This window comes from Carlito syrichta, unplaced genomic scaffold (genome assembly GCF_000164805.1).
Source record: "Carlito syrichta isolate Samal-C Ts95f unplaced genomic scaffold, Tarsius_syrichta-2.0.1 Scaffold309467, whole genome shotgun sequence".
In the NCBI taxonomy this organism is placed as follows: domain Eukaryota; kingdom Metazoa; phylum Chordata; class Mammalia; order Primates; family Tarsiidae; genus Carlito; species Carlito syrichta.
The window spans coordinates 99270-117515 of NW_007253563.1; the positions used below are offsets into that span (position 1 = coordinate 99270).

Below are 18246 nucleotides of genomic sequence, written 5' to 3' on the forward strand. Positions count from 1 at the left end.
GTTCGAGACCCACTTGGGCAGTGAGACCTCATCTCTACAATAAAATCAAAAAATTAGCTGGGCGTGGTAGCGCGCACCTGTAATTCCAGCTACTCAGAAGGCTGAGGCAGAAGGATCACCGGAGCCCAGGAGGTCGAGGCTGCGGTGGCCGGGAGCGGCCACTGCACTCCAGTCTGGGCGACAGAGTGAGACTCCAACTCAAAAAAAAAAGTAAAATGACTTATAATCTCATGACTTAGATATTTTTGCTTGTATCTAACTATACTTTATTCTCATAGTTGCAATATAATATGACAAACACTGTTCATAACCTACTCTAAGACTATATATGTTCAAAGATTAATACTATTCCCTAATCAAATTTTTTTTGTGAGTCAGATTCATTTTAATTTCACACCCCAAAATGTTCACAGCCTTTAAAAAGTAATGTAATTCTTTTTTTTTTTTTCATTAATCAGTATTTTTTATTATGGTTTTGTGGGGTACAGTTAAGGGAGTAATGTAACTCTTATCAAAAAGGGTGCCTGAATGAAGCATATTTGTATACCTAACCCTTAACTGTACCCCACAATATCAAAATAAAAAATACTGGAAAAAAAAAATAATGTAACTTCTGGGCTTCTATCATTTAAAAAAAAAAAAAGACTTTACTCACAGAAATATACACAAAGTTGTTCATTATAGTGTAAAGATAAATAAATAATGTAGCTAATATCAAAAATTAATTACAAGAAGAGTTACAGCTAACAAATTTATTACTGATGCTAAGCAAAAAACCTAGCATATATAAAATACACTGTATGTAAAACCACAAGCCACAAGAACATATTAGAATAAGAAATACAATTTAAAAAAAATTCCAACACAGCAGTGGCTGTTTGAGAATACTGGGTTATGGGTGATTTTTTTTCTTTTTACTGTTCTCACATATATGCAATGGGGCTAAGAAAACTTATAAATACCCAAAAGATACCAATTCCAACACTGAACATTCTGAACAACCCTGATCAATTATAGCTGTAGTTTTTTTACTGCTCTGATGACTAAGGCTATAGAGCATCTATGTGCTTACTGGCCACATTAGTATAACTTCTATTTGGAAGTGGTTGTTTAAGACTTCTGCCCAGTTTGGTAACTAGGTTTTATTTTTATTTACTAATGCATTTTTTTTTTTTTTGAGTTGGAGTCTCACTCTGTCGCCCAGACGGAGTGCAGTGGCCGCTCCCAGCCACCACAGCCTTGACCTGCTGGGCTCCGGCGATCCTTTCGTCTCAGCCTTCCGAGTAGCCGGAACTACAGGCGTGCGCTACAACGCCCGGCTAATTTTTTGATTTATTGTAGAGATGAGTTCTCGCCTGCCCAAGCAGGTCTCGAACCCACGGGCTCTCAGGCAATCCACTCACCTCAGCCTCCCAAAGGCACGGGATTACAGGCTGTGCCACCAAGCCCGGCTTACTAATGCATTTTTAGTTCTGGATACTGATACACTTTCTGAAGGTTTCATACAATTTGTGGCTTGCTGTTTCATTTTTTTTTGACGTGTAGAAAGTTTTAATTTAATCAAGAGCAACAAATTTGATGGGGTCTAGTTTTTTGGGGTCTTTTTTGAGTTGAAGTCTCACTCTATTGCCCAGACTGGAATGCAGTGCTCCCGGTCACTGAATGGCATGCTCCCAGCCACCGCAGTCTCAATCTCCTGGGTTCCAGTGATCCTTCCACCTCAGCCTTCCAAGTAGCTGGAACTACAGCACGTGCTACCACGCCCGGCTAATTTTTTTTTACTTATTGTAGAGATGAGGTCTTGCCAAGTTGCCCAGGTGGGTCTCAAGCCTGTGGGCTCGGACAATCCACTGGCCTCGGCCTCCCAAAGGTTGGGTTTACAGGCTGAGCCACCAAGCCCAGCCTATTTTTTAAAAAAATTATTATTGTTTTTCTGGGGGTGGAGGGGTGAGGGGAGGAGGAGACAGTACTGTTTTTCAAAGCAAAAGACAGGAGAAATGCCTGTAAATAGAGACTTAAGAAGATATGCTGTCAAGAGAAAAAATAAGATGCAGAACAGTGTGTAAAAACTAGAAAAATATGAATTAAATTTGTATTTCTTGGTGAATATATAAAGACGCTAAGAACAGTAGTTACTTCTGGGATTGGAGGAGAGGGACAGATGGGCAACAAAAATAGGAAGTGGCCTTTCATTGCACACAGCTTGTGATACATTCTGGTATTTGGACCACGTTAATTACCCACACAGAAGATTACATTAAAATTACTTTTAAAAATATGATGATCTGCAACATCTTCAGAAAAAATAACTAGTAGTGGTAACATACCTGAATAGTTTGTAAAGGATTTTAGATCCTCTAGACTTATGGGAACTTGGGCACCAGAAATTAATACCTAAAAAAAAAAAAAAAAAGTTCAAATAAAAGTTCAAAACCTATTTAAGTAGGTTTTAAGAAAATTTTTGCATTTCCTATGACAACTGCATCCCTGAGAGTCAGCAGGTAGGGTACCTGAATTTCTTGTTGATCAAACATTCGGAGCCACTCGAGGTTGACGACATTGGCCAGGCCCTGTCTGAAAGCCAGGCAGTGCTGGCGGATCTGCTTGTTCAGTCTGTAGTCAGCCACAAGGTGGATGTACGCGATCCGGTTGGCACTGGTGACGGGGATATCTTTTCCACCAAATTTTAGTTCAACCACCTGTGAGTATGAAACAGGAATCTCAAAATTCTTGAAGCATGACGGTAGGTAACACAAAAGCAATAAACAAATGTTTTAAGAAAATATGATTTGTTGCTTTGTGAAGAAGAATCTAAACACAAAATAGTACAATAAGTACACACGTCATTGTATGCAGATTCAAAGACATAGCTCTGAGGAGATTCTCCAAAGTTTGGCATCTTACTTTGTCTTTAAGATAACTAACCATTCCAAAGTACTAAGGAATCATGTGGCAATGCAATCAATCATGGCAATTTTGTTAAAAAAAACTAGAAATCACAAAGGGCAAAGATATGAACCAATCAACGTAAGTCAGAAAATAAAGGAATTTTAGAGAAAATATAAAATTTTTAACAAAAGATTACTCATATTTGTACTTAAAGCAGTATACAAATACACTTCTCTTTGTATTTCCATGCTATTACTACTGTAGAGAATTTTAATTACACTCTACAGGATAGTGGTAATAATTAGAGGTAATGGGTCAATTTCTTATGTATATCAACAGAGTAAGAAAACTTTTTTTTTTTTGAGTTGGAATCTCACTCTGTCACCCAGACTGGAGTGCAGTGGCCGCTCCCAGCCACCGGAGCCTTGACCTGCTGGGCTCCGGCGAATCCTTCCGCCTCAGTCTTCCAAGTAGCTGGAACTACAGGCACGTGCTACCACGCCCAGCTAATTTTTGACTTATTGTAGAGATGAAATCTCGCCAAGTTGCCCAGGCGGGTCTTGAACCAGTGGGCTCAGGCAATCCACTCACCTCAGCCTCCCAAAGGCGCGGGATTACAGGCTGAGCCACCGAGCCCGGCAGAACAATTTTTTTTTATCAGTACAGTCACACAGAATTTTATTTATTTATTTATTTACTTATTAATTATAAAGATGTGGGGTACCAGACACACAGAATTTGCAGTGTAGTACAGGGTTCCTATAAGCATCAAGAGTGATAATAAGAAAAGCACAGTTGTTGGGCACGGTGACTCACATCTATAATCCCAGCACTTTGGGAAGCCAAGGTGAGAGGACTGCCTGAGCCCAGAGGTTCAAGACCAGCCTGGGCAACTTGGCCAGATCTCACCTCTACAATACATAAAAAAAATTAGCTTGACGTGGTGGTGCGTGCCTATAGTTCTAGCTACTTGGAAGGCTGAGGTGGAAAGATCACCTGAGCCCAGCAGTCGAGGCTATGGTGGCTGTGTGCATGCCACTGCACCCCAGCCTGGGTGATAGAGTGAGACTCCAACTCCAACTCCAAAAAAAAAAAAAAGAAGGCCACAGATAGGCCACTTCACTCCATGTCTTTTGTCATTGAAAATGGTGATATTTGCTTTGTCTATCTTGGAATTGTTGAGATTATGTGAACTCATAAACACAAAACTGATGAGCAAAACAACACAGACAATTATAAACACATAAGCATAATTTAGAAAAGTATTAAAATTACCTGTTTAATAGTAATTAAAAAAATTTTTTTAAAGCCCCAACAATTGCATTCCTGGGGTGAGATGAGGATAGTCTATATGTCACGGATAAAAAAAATATAAAATAAGTCCATATCAATGTAAAAAGATATCCCAAGGTGACATATTAATAAAGAGAAAGAATGCTAGTGGAAACTAAGTAACAGTACAAAATAGGTTTAATATGTCTGTTAAGCAGGTGGCATAGTGATGCTTAGATTATAAAAAAACTATTAATTAACCTCCTTCCCTGCCTGCTATTTTCTTTCCATTGACTTTAGTTCTCTTGGTAGTTTTTATATTCCTACAGTAACAAAGACAAGAACACTGTCCCTGGGCAATGGCATTTATATCTAAATTTTTTTACCCTGTACAGAAAGGATATTTCAAAATCTGCTGAAGAGCTCTACTTAAGTCATCCCATATCTGATGGTTACAGGACAGAGCAGTTTGCTGGCTCTCATCTTAAACAGCGTTAAACTTGAATGTTAAGATTTGCTTCTTTTAATATTTCACATTTTAAATGATGATTCAATTATTCTTACTAATACACTTTCTTGGTTTTGGAACCATCAAGTCTAAAAATAGGCTTTCAAATACATTGTCTTCACTCTGATTAAAGACTGTGTTCATTACCTTAATTCCTTTGCTTCTACTCAGCTGACAGTCCATCTGTTAACCAAGTCTCGAGAGGCTAGCTATTATATTTCAATATATAAAATACCACCCTCTTCCTTTAAATGGATTAAAGGCAGGTAATAAATGATGATGTACTTGTATGATTTGGAAGACAAAGAACCCGTGTGAAGTTATCAGTTAAAGGAACTTCCAAGTCTTCCAATTATCCTTCTGATGAGACAAAACTGACATTTCTAATAACTTTAAAATGGTTATACTATTTTAAATTTAAAATCCTCTCAGAATAAACGTAAACAGTGATATAGATTTACAAATCATGTCAAGTATGTACTAAAATATCAGGTTGTGGGGCATATTTAAAATCTCCTTTGGGCAACCCTCTCAGGTCCCCTCCCACTGTGGGAGCTTTTCTGTCCTCTCAATAAATTCCGCTTTCTAAAAAATAAAAATACATAAATAAAATCTCCTTTAACATAGATATGGAAAACTGGAGAAGTTCTCAAGACAGCATGAACTGTACTCTGCCATTCCTGAAGGTCTACTTTTACAGCACCTGGAATCCACAAGGCCATGTGATACGATCTTACAAGACCTATTTACATGAGTTCATTTAATCCTCTAGCAGCTTACACCCTCTTCTGAGATGAGGAAGGGGTCCTGTGACTTGCCTAAGGCTATGCCACAATGGAGTAAAAACAGGACCCAAACTAAGGTTTCATGACTCAGTATAATCTTTTCTAATTAACAGAGGAGTATTTGTGGATCCTTCTTTTTTTTTTTTTGAGTCAGAGTCTCACTCCCTCGCCTAGGCTGAAATGCTGTGGCACGCTCACAGCTAACGCAGTCCACCTGCTGGGCCCAGGTGATCCTTCCACTTCAGTCTTCCAAGTAGCCAGAACTCCAGGAATGTGCCACCGTGCCTGGCTAATTTTTTTGATTTATTGTAGAGATGAGGTCTCACCAAGTTGCCCAGGCTGGTCTCGAACACCCTGAGCTCAGGTTATCTTCTTGTCCCAGCCTCAAAGGGCTGGGATTACAGGCATAAGCCACTGAGCCCGGCTGTGGATCTTCTTAAACATTTAATATTTTTTCCAAGGAATAGGTATGTACAAAACAATAGTCTAAAATTTCACGCTCAACATTAAACAGAGTAACAAAGCAGCTAAATTGATTATGGTACACTAAAGAAAACAAATGTAAGATCAGCACCATTATTTTATTTATTTATTTATTTGAGTTGGAGTCTCACTCTGTCGCCCAGACTAGAGTGCTGTGGCTGCTCCTGGTCACCGCAGCCTCAACCTGCTGGGCTCTGGTGATCCTTTCGCCTCAGTCTTCCAAGTAGCTGGAACTACAGGCGCGTGCTACCATGCCCGGCTAATTTTTAAAATTTTATTTATTGTAGAGATGAGGTCTCACCAAGTTGCCCAGGCGGGTCTTGAACCCGCGGGCTCAGGCAATCCACTTACCTCAGCCTCCCAAAGGTGCAGGATTACAGGCTGAGCCACTGAGCGTGGCTAGCACTATTATTTTAAAAGGGAAGATTAATTAACATAATCTGCCAACATAGTAAAATATTTGCATATTATGGATTTTTTAAAGTCATAACATTTTATAAACTTAAACCTGTATAGACGACTACCTATTTATTTCTACAGATCCTTAAAATATCCCCCCTAAGTTAGGTGCTTTACCAGTGAATGTCTTAGTTTTTCTTATTAGGCTCTTTAGTATAATTATTCTTACACATTATCAGCTATAATTTCTTAATACAGTGAGAATTTCTATGAATAAGTGGAACATTTTAACTTCACACTTTTGCTTTTAACAGATTCCAGTATTATCAGTGGTGCTTTAATGGAACTCTTGCATATGTGACATTTCACTATTACCATCTATTTCAGAAGAAAAAATGGGAAATAATCCCATTAGCAAAGGCCTTGGACAGGTCACTATAACACTCTCTGTCCTAAGGCTTTTATTCCATCTAGGAATCATACCACTAGGTGGTATAAAGCAAGAGCAGCAAGCAGTATCATTACATGCTGAAAATTTCCTTACAGCAATAACAAATCTTGCCCTCCAAAAAATATCTGAACTTTGCCTCACTGAAACTTCAGGCTCTATGGTATGGAAGAACAGGTTGAAAGGAAAGCAATGAAATAAGCTGCAACCAAATAAAATATGGTACTGTATTTCTTTCTCATTCCTACTTCATGGCACTGTGGTATTAGTACTCAGGACGCCTAGATACTGCTCAGGAATGGAAAGAGGCAGGAGCTGAGGCACTGTTATTTCCTTTAATTTGACTTAAGAGTTAATCTGAACTTATTACTGAAATGTGGCTTTAAAGGCTAAGAAACAGACTGAAAGTTCAAGTTCCAAAAAGATGATCATTTAAACATGATAAATATTTAGACACTAGGATGTATATATCTTTGTGTGTGCTTTTTGTTTCAGTTTTGAAAACATCACGGTGGTATACAAACTACATAGCAGTTCTGCAGTTTAGGAAGGAAGCCAAAAAAGATTTAAAAATCTTTTATTTTCCTGAGGAATTCTCAGTATTAGAGCACAATACTATGCTTGAAATTAGTAACACCACAATGAGGTATCACTTTAAAATCATTAGGTGGACTGTTATTGAAAAAAAGAAAGAAAAAAACAGGAACAAGTGCTGGCGAGGACATGGTGAAATCCAAACCGATGCACCGATGAAGGGAATGCAAAATGGTAGTTGCTGTGAAAAATGCTTTGGTGGGTCCTAAAAAAGCTAAGCAGAATTGCCACAAGATCAGAAATTTCACTGCTAGGCACACACTCAAAGGAAGCCGAGAGCAGGGTCTCAAAAGGTATCTGTATATCAATGTTCACAGAAACAGTATTCACAGTAGCCAAAAGGCAGAAGCAACCCAAGGGTCCATCAAGGGTCAGATGGATAAGCAAAATATGGCCCACTGCTACAATGCAATATGATCCAGCCTTATAGAAGGAGGAAGTTCTGACAAATAACACAGAAGAACCTTAAGAACATTAAGGTCAGTAAAATAAGACGGGAACAAAAGGACAAATACTGTCTGATTCCACTCATGAGAACCCTAGAATAGTCAAATTGTAAAGACAGAAAGTAGAAAAGTGGGTGCTAGGGGGCTGGGGAGGAGACTGGCAAGTCTGGTGTGTAAGATTGTCTCACCCTACCCCTCTCATTCAAAATCTACTCAGTTCAGTACACTAATCTACAAAATACGATTTTTGAAATGCAAATCTTCATTTCAGCAGGCGTTCTCTCATTAAAAAGCTTTATGGTTTAATTCCTGAGGTGTGGTCTCACGTGAATTTCAGAACTTCCTGACTCAGAAGATCCCAGGCTGTTTCCAGGTCTTTGCCCTGATTTGCTGAATCAAAACCTCATCATCCTGACTGGAGGCTCAAGTATTCTCTTTTTATTTCCCTACTAGCTCTCAAATGTACCTGTTTTAGGACATCTTACACTGAAGTACTGAAATACCCCATGTCAGCTACAGAAAGAAACACAGGCTCTCTTTCTTCATCTATGGCCAGCAGGTCAGACCCCTACCCCGCCCTCCTGCTCCCCTGTGTGCCAGAACTTCCAAGGCTGTGAGACCATCTGCTAGGGGAGCCAGCCCCTCAGCATCCACCAGGGGCCTACCAGCATTCTTTTGGACTGCTAACCAGTAAACCCTATTGTTCTGGTTCATACTGCTTTACAAATGTACCTGCCTCTCTTATCAGAATGTGTACTCTTTTATAATTTTTCAAAAAACAAAATCTGCATTAATTCAAACTTGCTTAAAATGTGCATTTACCAAAGTAAAATGTTACTTAGTGCTTGTGACCTAGGGGTTTAGGTTAAGGATTATCCTGTGTGGGTCAATGTGTTTTCAATGGGTCCGTCTGTAATCCCAACATTTTGGGAGGCTGAGGTGGGATGATTGTTTGAGGTCAGGAGCTCGAGACCAGTCTGGGCATCAAACCAAGATCCCATCTCTACAAAAAATTTTAAAGTTATTCAAGTACGGCAGAACATGCCTGTAGTCCCTGCTACCTGGGAGGCTGGAGCAGCAGATCCCTTGAGTCCAGGGGGTTGAGGCTGCAGTGAGCTATGTTTACACCACTGCATGCCACTGAAACACAGCAAGACCCTGACTCTAAAAACAATGCATTTTTCTTTTTTTTTCTTGAGTTGGAGTCTCACTCAGTTGCCCAGACTGGAGTGCAGTGGCTGCTCCTGGCCACCGTAGCCTCGACCTGCTGGGTTCTGGTGATCCTTCTGCTTTAGCCTTCCAAGTAGCTGGAACTACAGGCATGTGCTACCACACCTGGCTAATTTTTGATTTATTGTAGAGAAGAGGTCTCGCCAAGTTGCCCGGGTGGGTCTTGAACCCGTGGGCTCAGGCAATCCACTTGCCTCAGCCTCCCAAAGTGCTGGGATTACAGGCTGAGCCACTGAGCCCGGCCAACATTATATTTTTCATGGTGACTAGACTACACACTACAAATGTATTTATTTAATATGCAGTTATTTTACGCTAGACAAAGCTGATGAAATTTGGAAACCTGGATTAGAAATCAAGCAATAATATAAATTTTGAGAAACAATCACAAAATTTGAAGAAAACAGTATTTTTGTACTTAAAATCTAGTTATTAGATTCAGAAAGGACTATCGGTCTACATAAGAAGAGCAGAAATGATGTCTTTTCCCCCTGAATAAGACATTGTTAGCCTAAAAACCAAATATAAGTTAGAAAAGCACAGCCAGGCGTGGTGGCTCATGCCTGTAATCCCAGCACTTTGGGAAGACAGAAGAGAGAAGACTGCCTGAGTCCATGGGTTTGAGACCAGCCTAGCCTGGGCAACTTGGAGAGACCTCATCTCTACAATAAGTAAAAAATTGCCCAGGCTTGGTGGCGCATGACTATAGTTCCAGCTATTTGGAAAGCTGAGATGGAAGGATCACCTGAGCCCAGCAGGTAGAGGTTGTGGTGGCTGTGAGTGTGCCACTGCATTCCAGCCTGGATGACAAAGTGAGATTCTAACTCAAAAAAAAAAAAAAAGCTGGACATGGTGATGTGTGCCTGTAGTTCCAGCTATTTGGAAGGCAGAGGTGGAAGGATCCTCTGAGCTTAGCAGGTTGAGGCTGGAGTGGTAGTGAGCATACCACTGCACTCCAGCCTGGGTGACAGTGAGACTCTGATTAAAAAAAAAAAAGTCCAGGCTTGGTGGCTCAGCCTGTAATTCCAGCACTTTGGGAGGCCAAGGTGAGTGGACTGCCTGAGCCCATGGGTTCGAGACCCGTCTGGGCAACTTGACGAGACCTCATCTCTACAATAAATCAAAAATTAGCTGGGCGTGGTAGCACGCGCCTGTAGTTCCAGCTACTTGGAAGGCTGAGGCGGAAGAATCACCAGAGTCCAGCAGGCTGGGGTGGTCTCGAGTATGCCACTGCACTCCAGCTTGTATGATGGAGTGAGACACCAATTCAAAAAAAAATTCTGGAATATTTGCAATACACTTACCAGGTGAACATTCCTAATCTGAAAATCTAAAACCTGAATGGTCCAATGAGCATTTACTTTAAGCTTCATATGCTGGTACTCAAAAAGTTTTGGATTTTGGAGCATTTCGGATTTTCAGATTAGGGATGCTTATCTCAGATGCTATCAAATTCATCAATAAATATTCTAGTATGATGCACATGAGTATTTATAGCAGTATTATTCCTAACAGTCCAAATGCGAAAACAATCCAAATGTCCATAAGCTGATGAGAACGTGTGGTGAATCCACACACTGGCATAGCATTTGACCAGAAAAGGGAATGAAGTTACAACACACGCAACATATGAAGGACTTCAGTAACAAAAAGCCATGTATAAGATCCCACTGATGTGGAATGTCTAGAACAGGTCAGTGGAAGGACAGGAGGACTCTGGTGGCTGCCTAGATAAGCTAGTGGGTACATTCTCTGCAGAGTGGTGCAGAGTGGTGAAATGTTCTAGAATTGGCTGAGGTGATGATGGCCGCACACTACACTATATACTAAACATGAAAACCACTGAGTGTACATTCTAAAAGGAGGGATTTTATGATAAGTTGTATCTTGATAAAGCTGTTATTAGAACTTGAATCTTTAGCTAGGCCATGGTGGCTCATGCCTGTAGTTCCAGCTACTTGGAAGGCAGAGGTAGAAGGATCATCTGAGCCCAGCAGGTCAAGGCTGTGGTGGCCATGAGCATGCAACTGCACTCCAGCCTGGGCAACAGAGTGAGACTCCAACTCAAAAAATAAAATAAAAAATAAATTTTAATATGGAAAAAACTTGAATCTTTAATACAGGCCTTTTTTTTCCCCTTAAAAGCAGGATTTATTGAGAGGACAGAAAAGCTCCCACAGTGGGAAGGGACCGGAAGGGATTGCCCAGGCCTTTTTTTTAAAAAAGAATATAATAACCACATACCCCAGACCCCGCACTTGAATAGCTAAGGTGGCAATGAGTGGTTAAGGAATGAGGACTATTTCACTAACCCTGAGAGCTCATGTCAGGAAGGTAAGGACTGGCTGACTCCAGCACCAAGAACTAGACAAGAAACAAGGCTTAACTATAGCCACAAGAATGTAATTTTACAGAAGGGCTGTGAGGAAGGACAGACTCTCACCGTGAAGGGTTGGGCACCATACTCTGCTCTGAGGCCAGAACTAATGTGTTTCAGGTTCCCACAAACTCTAATTTCTAACTCTCAGACATAGGAATTCTAATGAAAATGTGCAAAAACTCAAACAATGGACAACAAATGCACTTTCATCCAAAAGGAAACAATGTCATTGGTTGCAGAGGCAGAAGAATCATCTTCCTCACTGGCTGAAGAAGCTGGGATGGGGATGCTCCCTCACCTGTGCCTCCCCCAGGTCGTTGTTCACCACAGTGAAGTTCAGCCCCAGCTCCTCCACGTCGTCTTCATAACTCTTGAGAAACAGCAAGTTCCTATACACTTCGGGGTCTAGGGAGGCAAGGTGGTGAATGTCCACATCTGCGCTTGTTCCCAGCAACTTGGAGAGGAAGAAGCCCGCGAAGGGTAGTTCTACCAACATGTTTTCGTAGAGAGCCTTCAAACGAGATCAATGGACAGTGGTTAGCACTCAACACCAAGTCTTTTCTCATGCTGCCTACAAAAAAAAAAAAAAAAAATATATATATATATATATATATATGCGCTCAGTTTGATATTTAACTGGACCCTTAGACAGCAGATAACTTTTTCTCAAAATAATGATGAGGATGGTGGAAGCTAATATCAAGTGAGTACTATGTGCCCAGCTGCAGCTTAAGCCTTCAATGTGTGCATTATGTCAAAAACTCTAGAACAGACTATTTAAGGCTGAAATCATAGAATGTTAACATCAAATGGAATTTCTGACAGCTGAGTCCTTCATGTGAAACAGAAATTGTCTTGTCAACATTTTAAAATAAAGATAATAGCTATCGTTCCCGGACTGCTTACTATGTGCTGGCTTTGTGCTAAGCATGCAGTTAGAATTTGTTATCTCATTTCCACTTGGTCTATTTGGACAATTTCCTAGCTTAAGGTAAAATAATGGAAGCAAACGAGAAATTTGGATTACCTCAACAAATGCCATTCTTGTAAGAAATGTCTAGTCTGTAGATCTATGTATTTCAAGTGATCCTATGAAAGGTTCTCTCCTCCGTCTCCCCAGGTCAAAGGAGAAGCCATAGAATTATCCCCATTTTCTAAGTGGAGAACACAAGTCTAGCTTTAAATAAGAAACCCTCCACAGAAGAGATCTACATCTCACGTTTGGAGATGTAGCCTGGAGGTGTAGCCCAAAACTGAGGGACAACAGGAAGGACAGAGAGAAACTGAAGGTTGGCCTAACCCCACCTTATAAGCAACTGTAATGAGCTGTGCTGTAGAAGCTATGTTGTGATATATCCAGATCCTCTTTAGCCCACTGTTTTAAGATTTTGGTGCCACAGTGTCACTTGTGGGTGGAACAATAAAATCAAAACAAAACTTCAACTATGGGGTGATCACTCAACCAGGACACAGTCCACTCAGGAAGTCACTCCTCCAACTCAGAGGCTATCACTAGACTCTATCAATCACACTAAATATTAGATCCAAGGGTTTACTAAGACAGATCTGTGTGAAGAGTAAAGAGCAGCCGGGCATGGTGGCTCACGCCTGCAATCCCAGCACTTTGGGAGGTGGAAGAGAGGATTGCCTGAGCCCAAGGGTTCGAGACCAACCTGGATAACATCCTCCTCTCTACAAAAAATTTAAAAATTAGCCAGGCATGATGGCGTATGTCTACAGTCCCAGCTACTTGGAAGGTTGAGTTGGAAGGACTGCCTGAACCCAGCAGGTCGAGACTGTGGTAGCCATGAGTATGCCACTGTACTCCAGCCTGGGTGACAGAGCGAGACTCCCAACTAAAAAAAAAAAAAAAAAAAAAAAGGTAAATAGCTTCCAGAGTACAGGGACGGTGCTTCTGCAATGAGAAATGCTTCATCTGTATATGCCACTGCTCATCTGTGCAGTGACTCCTCTGCTTTGTCGTAGTTTCCAACAGTTACAGCATTTAATCATCTATTTCATTTGTATAGTCTATCAAATCACTAATCCTTAAACAAATACTCTAAAACATACACACTCAGAGCACGCTCGGATATCTCTTGAGATCTGCATTTTAAGAATGTGCCCACTAATATGACTGGTGGAAACTAGAAAACAGCTGTCGGTATTTTCCCAAAAAGCAAATAGCTAGAGTGTCACTGACTTCTTGTTTCAGAAAAAGACTGACAGACACTGTGAAGAATGCTTTTCTCCTAAGGTTGCCCTGTGTAAGGCACCCAGGCAACATAATATTCCTCTGTAGAAGACCACAGCTATTCTTTTCCAAGTAAATCAAAGTATTATATCCTTGTGCTTTTGTTTCTGATTTAAAGACTAATGATTACCCTATTAATTTTGAAAAAATGGCAGAAAGGACTTCTTAATGAATGCATGAATAATAAAATGGCAACTAGCAAACAGCCATCTACTGATAGTGTGAAAAAAAAAAGAGTTGTTTTGAAAAGCCACAGTTCGTTTAAAGTTAAGAATGGTTAATACTATTAACCTGAAGCACTTGTAAATACCATTACTTCTAAATGAATGATGAGTTCAAAGCCAAGGAGAACATTCTGCATAAAACTACATGATTGATTCCAGGTGTTGAAGAAAAGCCCTCATTTGTACAGTGGACTTTAATAGTAAACTAGAAGTGTAAATCATTGGACGGTCAATATATAAGGTCATTGTTTGCCATTTCTGCATTAGTAACAATAAACTAGTGAAACTGTTTAAATATATCAGAGCTACCTGAATTTTAAACAGAAATCCCACTGTGACTCATAAAATGTAAATGCACAGGTATAATTTTTTACATAAGGCAGGTTTAAACCTTCAGAGCATTTAATATACAAGCACTAATAAATGATAGCACTAAAAACTATGATTGCATCAGCTAAATGGATTATAAATTAAATTTCCATAATGTATGCAACTGAGATATAAATGTAAGCATAAATCAAGGTATTTTCTAAACACAGGTTAATTATACAACTTCAAAAACTGCCTATTTTTTATGCAAAATAATCCACTTAGCATTTTTCACATTGGCCTCAATCCCCAGCCAGCTGTACCACACTTGTTCCTAGAAGCATATCAATAACTACTTGTCATGAAAAAATAGCAATAGGTATATGGAAAAAACCTGCAATGAATTCTTCAACTGTCTGTCTTTTATGAGTGTTTATAGCTAGAGATTGTGCCAAAATGATTTGAAATAAAAAGGATTAATTATAGTAGAAGCCTTTTAATATAAGTGAGTGCAGTCGCAACGCAATTAATGCAAATTGTGGCTCTATCAGAAGAATAAATGTGAACCACATCACAGGCCATTTCTGTTTGCCGCCAAATAACTTCAGTAATTTACTACATTAAGAATCAATAAAAAAATAATGCTTTTCAAATGCATCTCTATCAATCTTCAGGTAGTTCTAAAGTGAACATTTATAACTTAATCTAAAAACTATATAAGAGATGATGCCTTGCTTTAAGGCCACCTTTTTTTTTTTTTTTTGAGTTGGAGTCTCACTCTGTCACCCAGACTGGAGTGCAGTGGCATGCTCATGGCCACTGCAGCCTCAATCTGCTGGGCTCAGGCAATCCTTCCAGGTAGCTGGAACTAGAGGCGCGAGTCACCACGACCGGCTAATTTTCTGATTTATTGTAAAGACAAGGTCTCACCCAGTAGAGACGAGGTCTCACCAAGTTGCCCAGGCTGGTCTCAAATCCCTGGTCTCAGGCAAACCTCTTGCCTCAGCCTCCCAAAGTGCTGGGATTACAGACTTAAGCTACCACGCCTGGACTTCATACCTAATCTTTAATGCATGAGCCCAAGAAAACAAATGGTCCCCATTAACTTGATAAACACTTAGTGCCAGCTATATGCCAAGGACCACTGGAATTCTACTTCCATGAATGTTTTCCAAAAACCCCATTCATTCTTTTGTAAGGTTACATAAATGTCAAGGTTCATTTCAAATCCTTTATCTTTGCCATCCTATTCTTGAGAGTTTTCTTCACTGTCAACTATCAACTTTGACACTAAAATAAAAATCTGTGTTGTCCTATAGTGTTCCACGTGCTTCACATGTGTGACCACCCTCCAAAGGAAGACACTGAGATCCCTGAGGTGGGGCTGAGCCCCACACACCTCACTCTGACCACCACTGTTGGGTGTGCTTTTGGGTTCCAATTCAGCAAATGTCTACTAAGCATCACTGAGCAGACCCAGTGGTCCTGTATTTAAAGAAAAGGAGCAATTCAGTAACCAGCCTCAGAAATCCTGAAACACCACACCAGGATGTTGGTGCTGCCTCTCCCAGGACTCTTTTCCATCACCAAATACATTTTTGAAGATCTTTACTCCCAAAATAATTTCCATCTCCTCAGCTGTCACTTCTCATTACCCCCTGCCCTGGCGATCACTCACCTATTTTCTGTCACTATAGATTTCCCTATTCTGGACATTTCATATAAATGGAATCATATATTAAATGATCTTTTGCAGCTGGTTTCTTTTCAGCTAGCATGCTTTCAAGGTTCATCCGTGTTGGAGTATCTGTTGGTGCCGTCTCCCTTTTAATGGCCAAATAATATTCCATATCTTATGTATCTGTTTGTCAGCTGATGAGCCTGAGTCATTCTCACCTTCTACCTATCAAGAATAATGTTGCTGTGAGCATTTACCTACAAATTTGGTACGACCATATGTCTGCTGGGTCAAAAGGTCATAACTTTTTTGAGGAATTGCCAAACTGTTCTCCAATTGGCTGCATCATTTTACATTCCCACCAGCAATGCATAAGGTACTGATTTCTCCACCTCCTCACTGACACTTTGCTATTTTCTGTCTTTTTAATTAGTCATCCTAGTGAGGAAAAGTGGTGCCCTGTGGTTTTGATTTGCACTTCCCTGATGACTAATGATGCTGACCATCTTTTTAATGTGTTTATCACCTGTTTATATTCTCTGGAGAAATGTCTAGTCAGATCCTTGGTCCATTTCTAGTTATATTGCTGTCTTTCTATTATGGAATCCTTTATATATTCTAGATGTAAGTCTCTTTTACATATATATATATATATGTCACAAATATCTTCTCCCTTTCAGTGTGTTGTCTTTTTAGTTTCTAGATGGTGTCTTTTGAAGCACAACTGTTTTTAATAGTGATTAAGCCCAATTTATTGTTTATTGTGTTCCTGGTTTCATATCTAAGATATGGGATTATTTTTGACTCTGCTGCAACATTTACATGTTTTTTCTTTAATGTGAGCCGTGTGCTATTCTGTGTGTATTCCTCAGCACCTCGATTAGTGGCTGCTGTCTCCTCCACACCGTTTTTTTTTGCACCACTGGGCAGAGAAGTGAAGGAGGGCCCTGTGTTCCTTACTGCTACTTCTGGACCATACTTATCTTCCCTCCTTCTTAAAATTGGCTGCTTTGAATCCCATGCCCTGGTCAAGAGCACCTACTGCACCTCCTTGGTGCAGGCATGCCTCCTCCATTCAAGATTTTAGCTCCTGAGAATTTAACACAGACCAGCACAGTCTACTGATAATTCTGGTAACGCCAGTGGCTCCGGTGACCACCCATCCTTTTAGTCCTGTCATCCAACAGTCATTACCAGTGACCGAGCCCCTCCTGGTCTTAACTTTAACCATCCCACGCCCAGACTCCCTGCCTGCCTTCCCAGCACATTTGCTGCAGTGCCCCAACTCCTGTGGCCCTATCAGGTCTCCTTCTCTAAACAGCCTATGTGAAATCCTCTCATACTGTCAGTTAGCTTGCAACCAATTCACTCTTTCTTACATTCACATGGCAACAAAATCATGCCTTGGTTATATATAACTCTACAACCTAGTCAGACCCACACAGTTACCTGGTGATGGGTGGAGAAAACAAGTAACCCAGCAGGGTGGTCTCACTTCACTTTATGATACTAACCTCTAGTAAGCATTATACTAGCTAGCAATCCTATTACATTTCCATAGTCCAGTAATTCTCAAAATTTTGCTTTCATTGGAATCTCCTGCAGGGCTTAGAAAAATGGCTGAACGCTGCCTCCAGGGTTTCAGATTCCGTAGGCCTGGGGTGGAGCCCAAGAATTTGCATTTCCAACCAGATGCAGATTTCCCTGGTCTGGCAACCACCCCGAGACCTTCACTCTCTTCTTTACCCTAAGCTGTAGTGCCCAGACAGCTAAAGCCACTGGAAGCACTGCTCCTGCCTCCTCCCCCTGCAGCTGCACCCACACGCCTTCCTCTCCCTCTCTTCTTGGACATGAATCCTGTGGCACCCCTTGCCTCAGCCCCAGACCCCAAGCACTGACCTGGCTGGGCTCTCGCTCACAGTCATTTCACTGACTCACTTCCAGTAGCAAACACACATGCTGCTATTTCTCCCATTTTAAAAAGAAAAACAAAGCTCTGCTAGCCTCATACTCCACTCCTTAAGTAACTGCTCACATTTTCTTTATTGCAACACTGCTCAGAAGAGTGGGCCGTAACTGCTTCCCTAAGTCTTCTCTTCTGACTTCTTTGCAATTGTGCTGAAGTTTTTTGTAGCAGAGTATCGCAATCACAAATGTACAGCCCAATCAATTTCTACACAGGGAACACACTCATGTAAAAGCACTTAGTCCACCCACAACAAAGAAAATTACTAGCACCTGGATGCCCCCTGTGCCCTCCTCCAGCCATTACCCGCCAAGAGGTACCATGATCTTGCCTTCCAAAAACATCAATTAGCCTTTCCTGTTTTTTTTTTTTTTTTTTTTT

At 40.6% G+C, this 18246-nt stretch overlaps 1 protein-coding gene across 6 annotated transcripts in view; it reads right to left on the reverse strand.

The window, feature by feature from the left end:
• The window catches only part of UBE3C (ubiquitin protein ligase E3C), a 122652-nt gene that overhangs the window by 22666 nt on the left and 81740 nt on the right, over nt 1–18246 (reverse strand). For all 6 annotated transcript variants that reach the window (XM_008067279.1, XM_021717202.1, XM_021717201.1 and 3 more), the window contains 3 exons: nt 11733–11945; nt 2511–2699; nt 2328–2394 (listed from right to left, as the gene is read on the reverse strand). In XM_008067279.1, coding sequence (XP_008065470.1) covers nt 2328–2394; nt 2511–2699; nt 11733–11945 — 469 coding nt within the window. The remainder of the gene's footprint in view (nt 1–2327; nt 2395–2510; nt 2700–11732; nt 11946–18246) is intronic.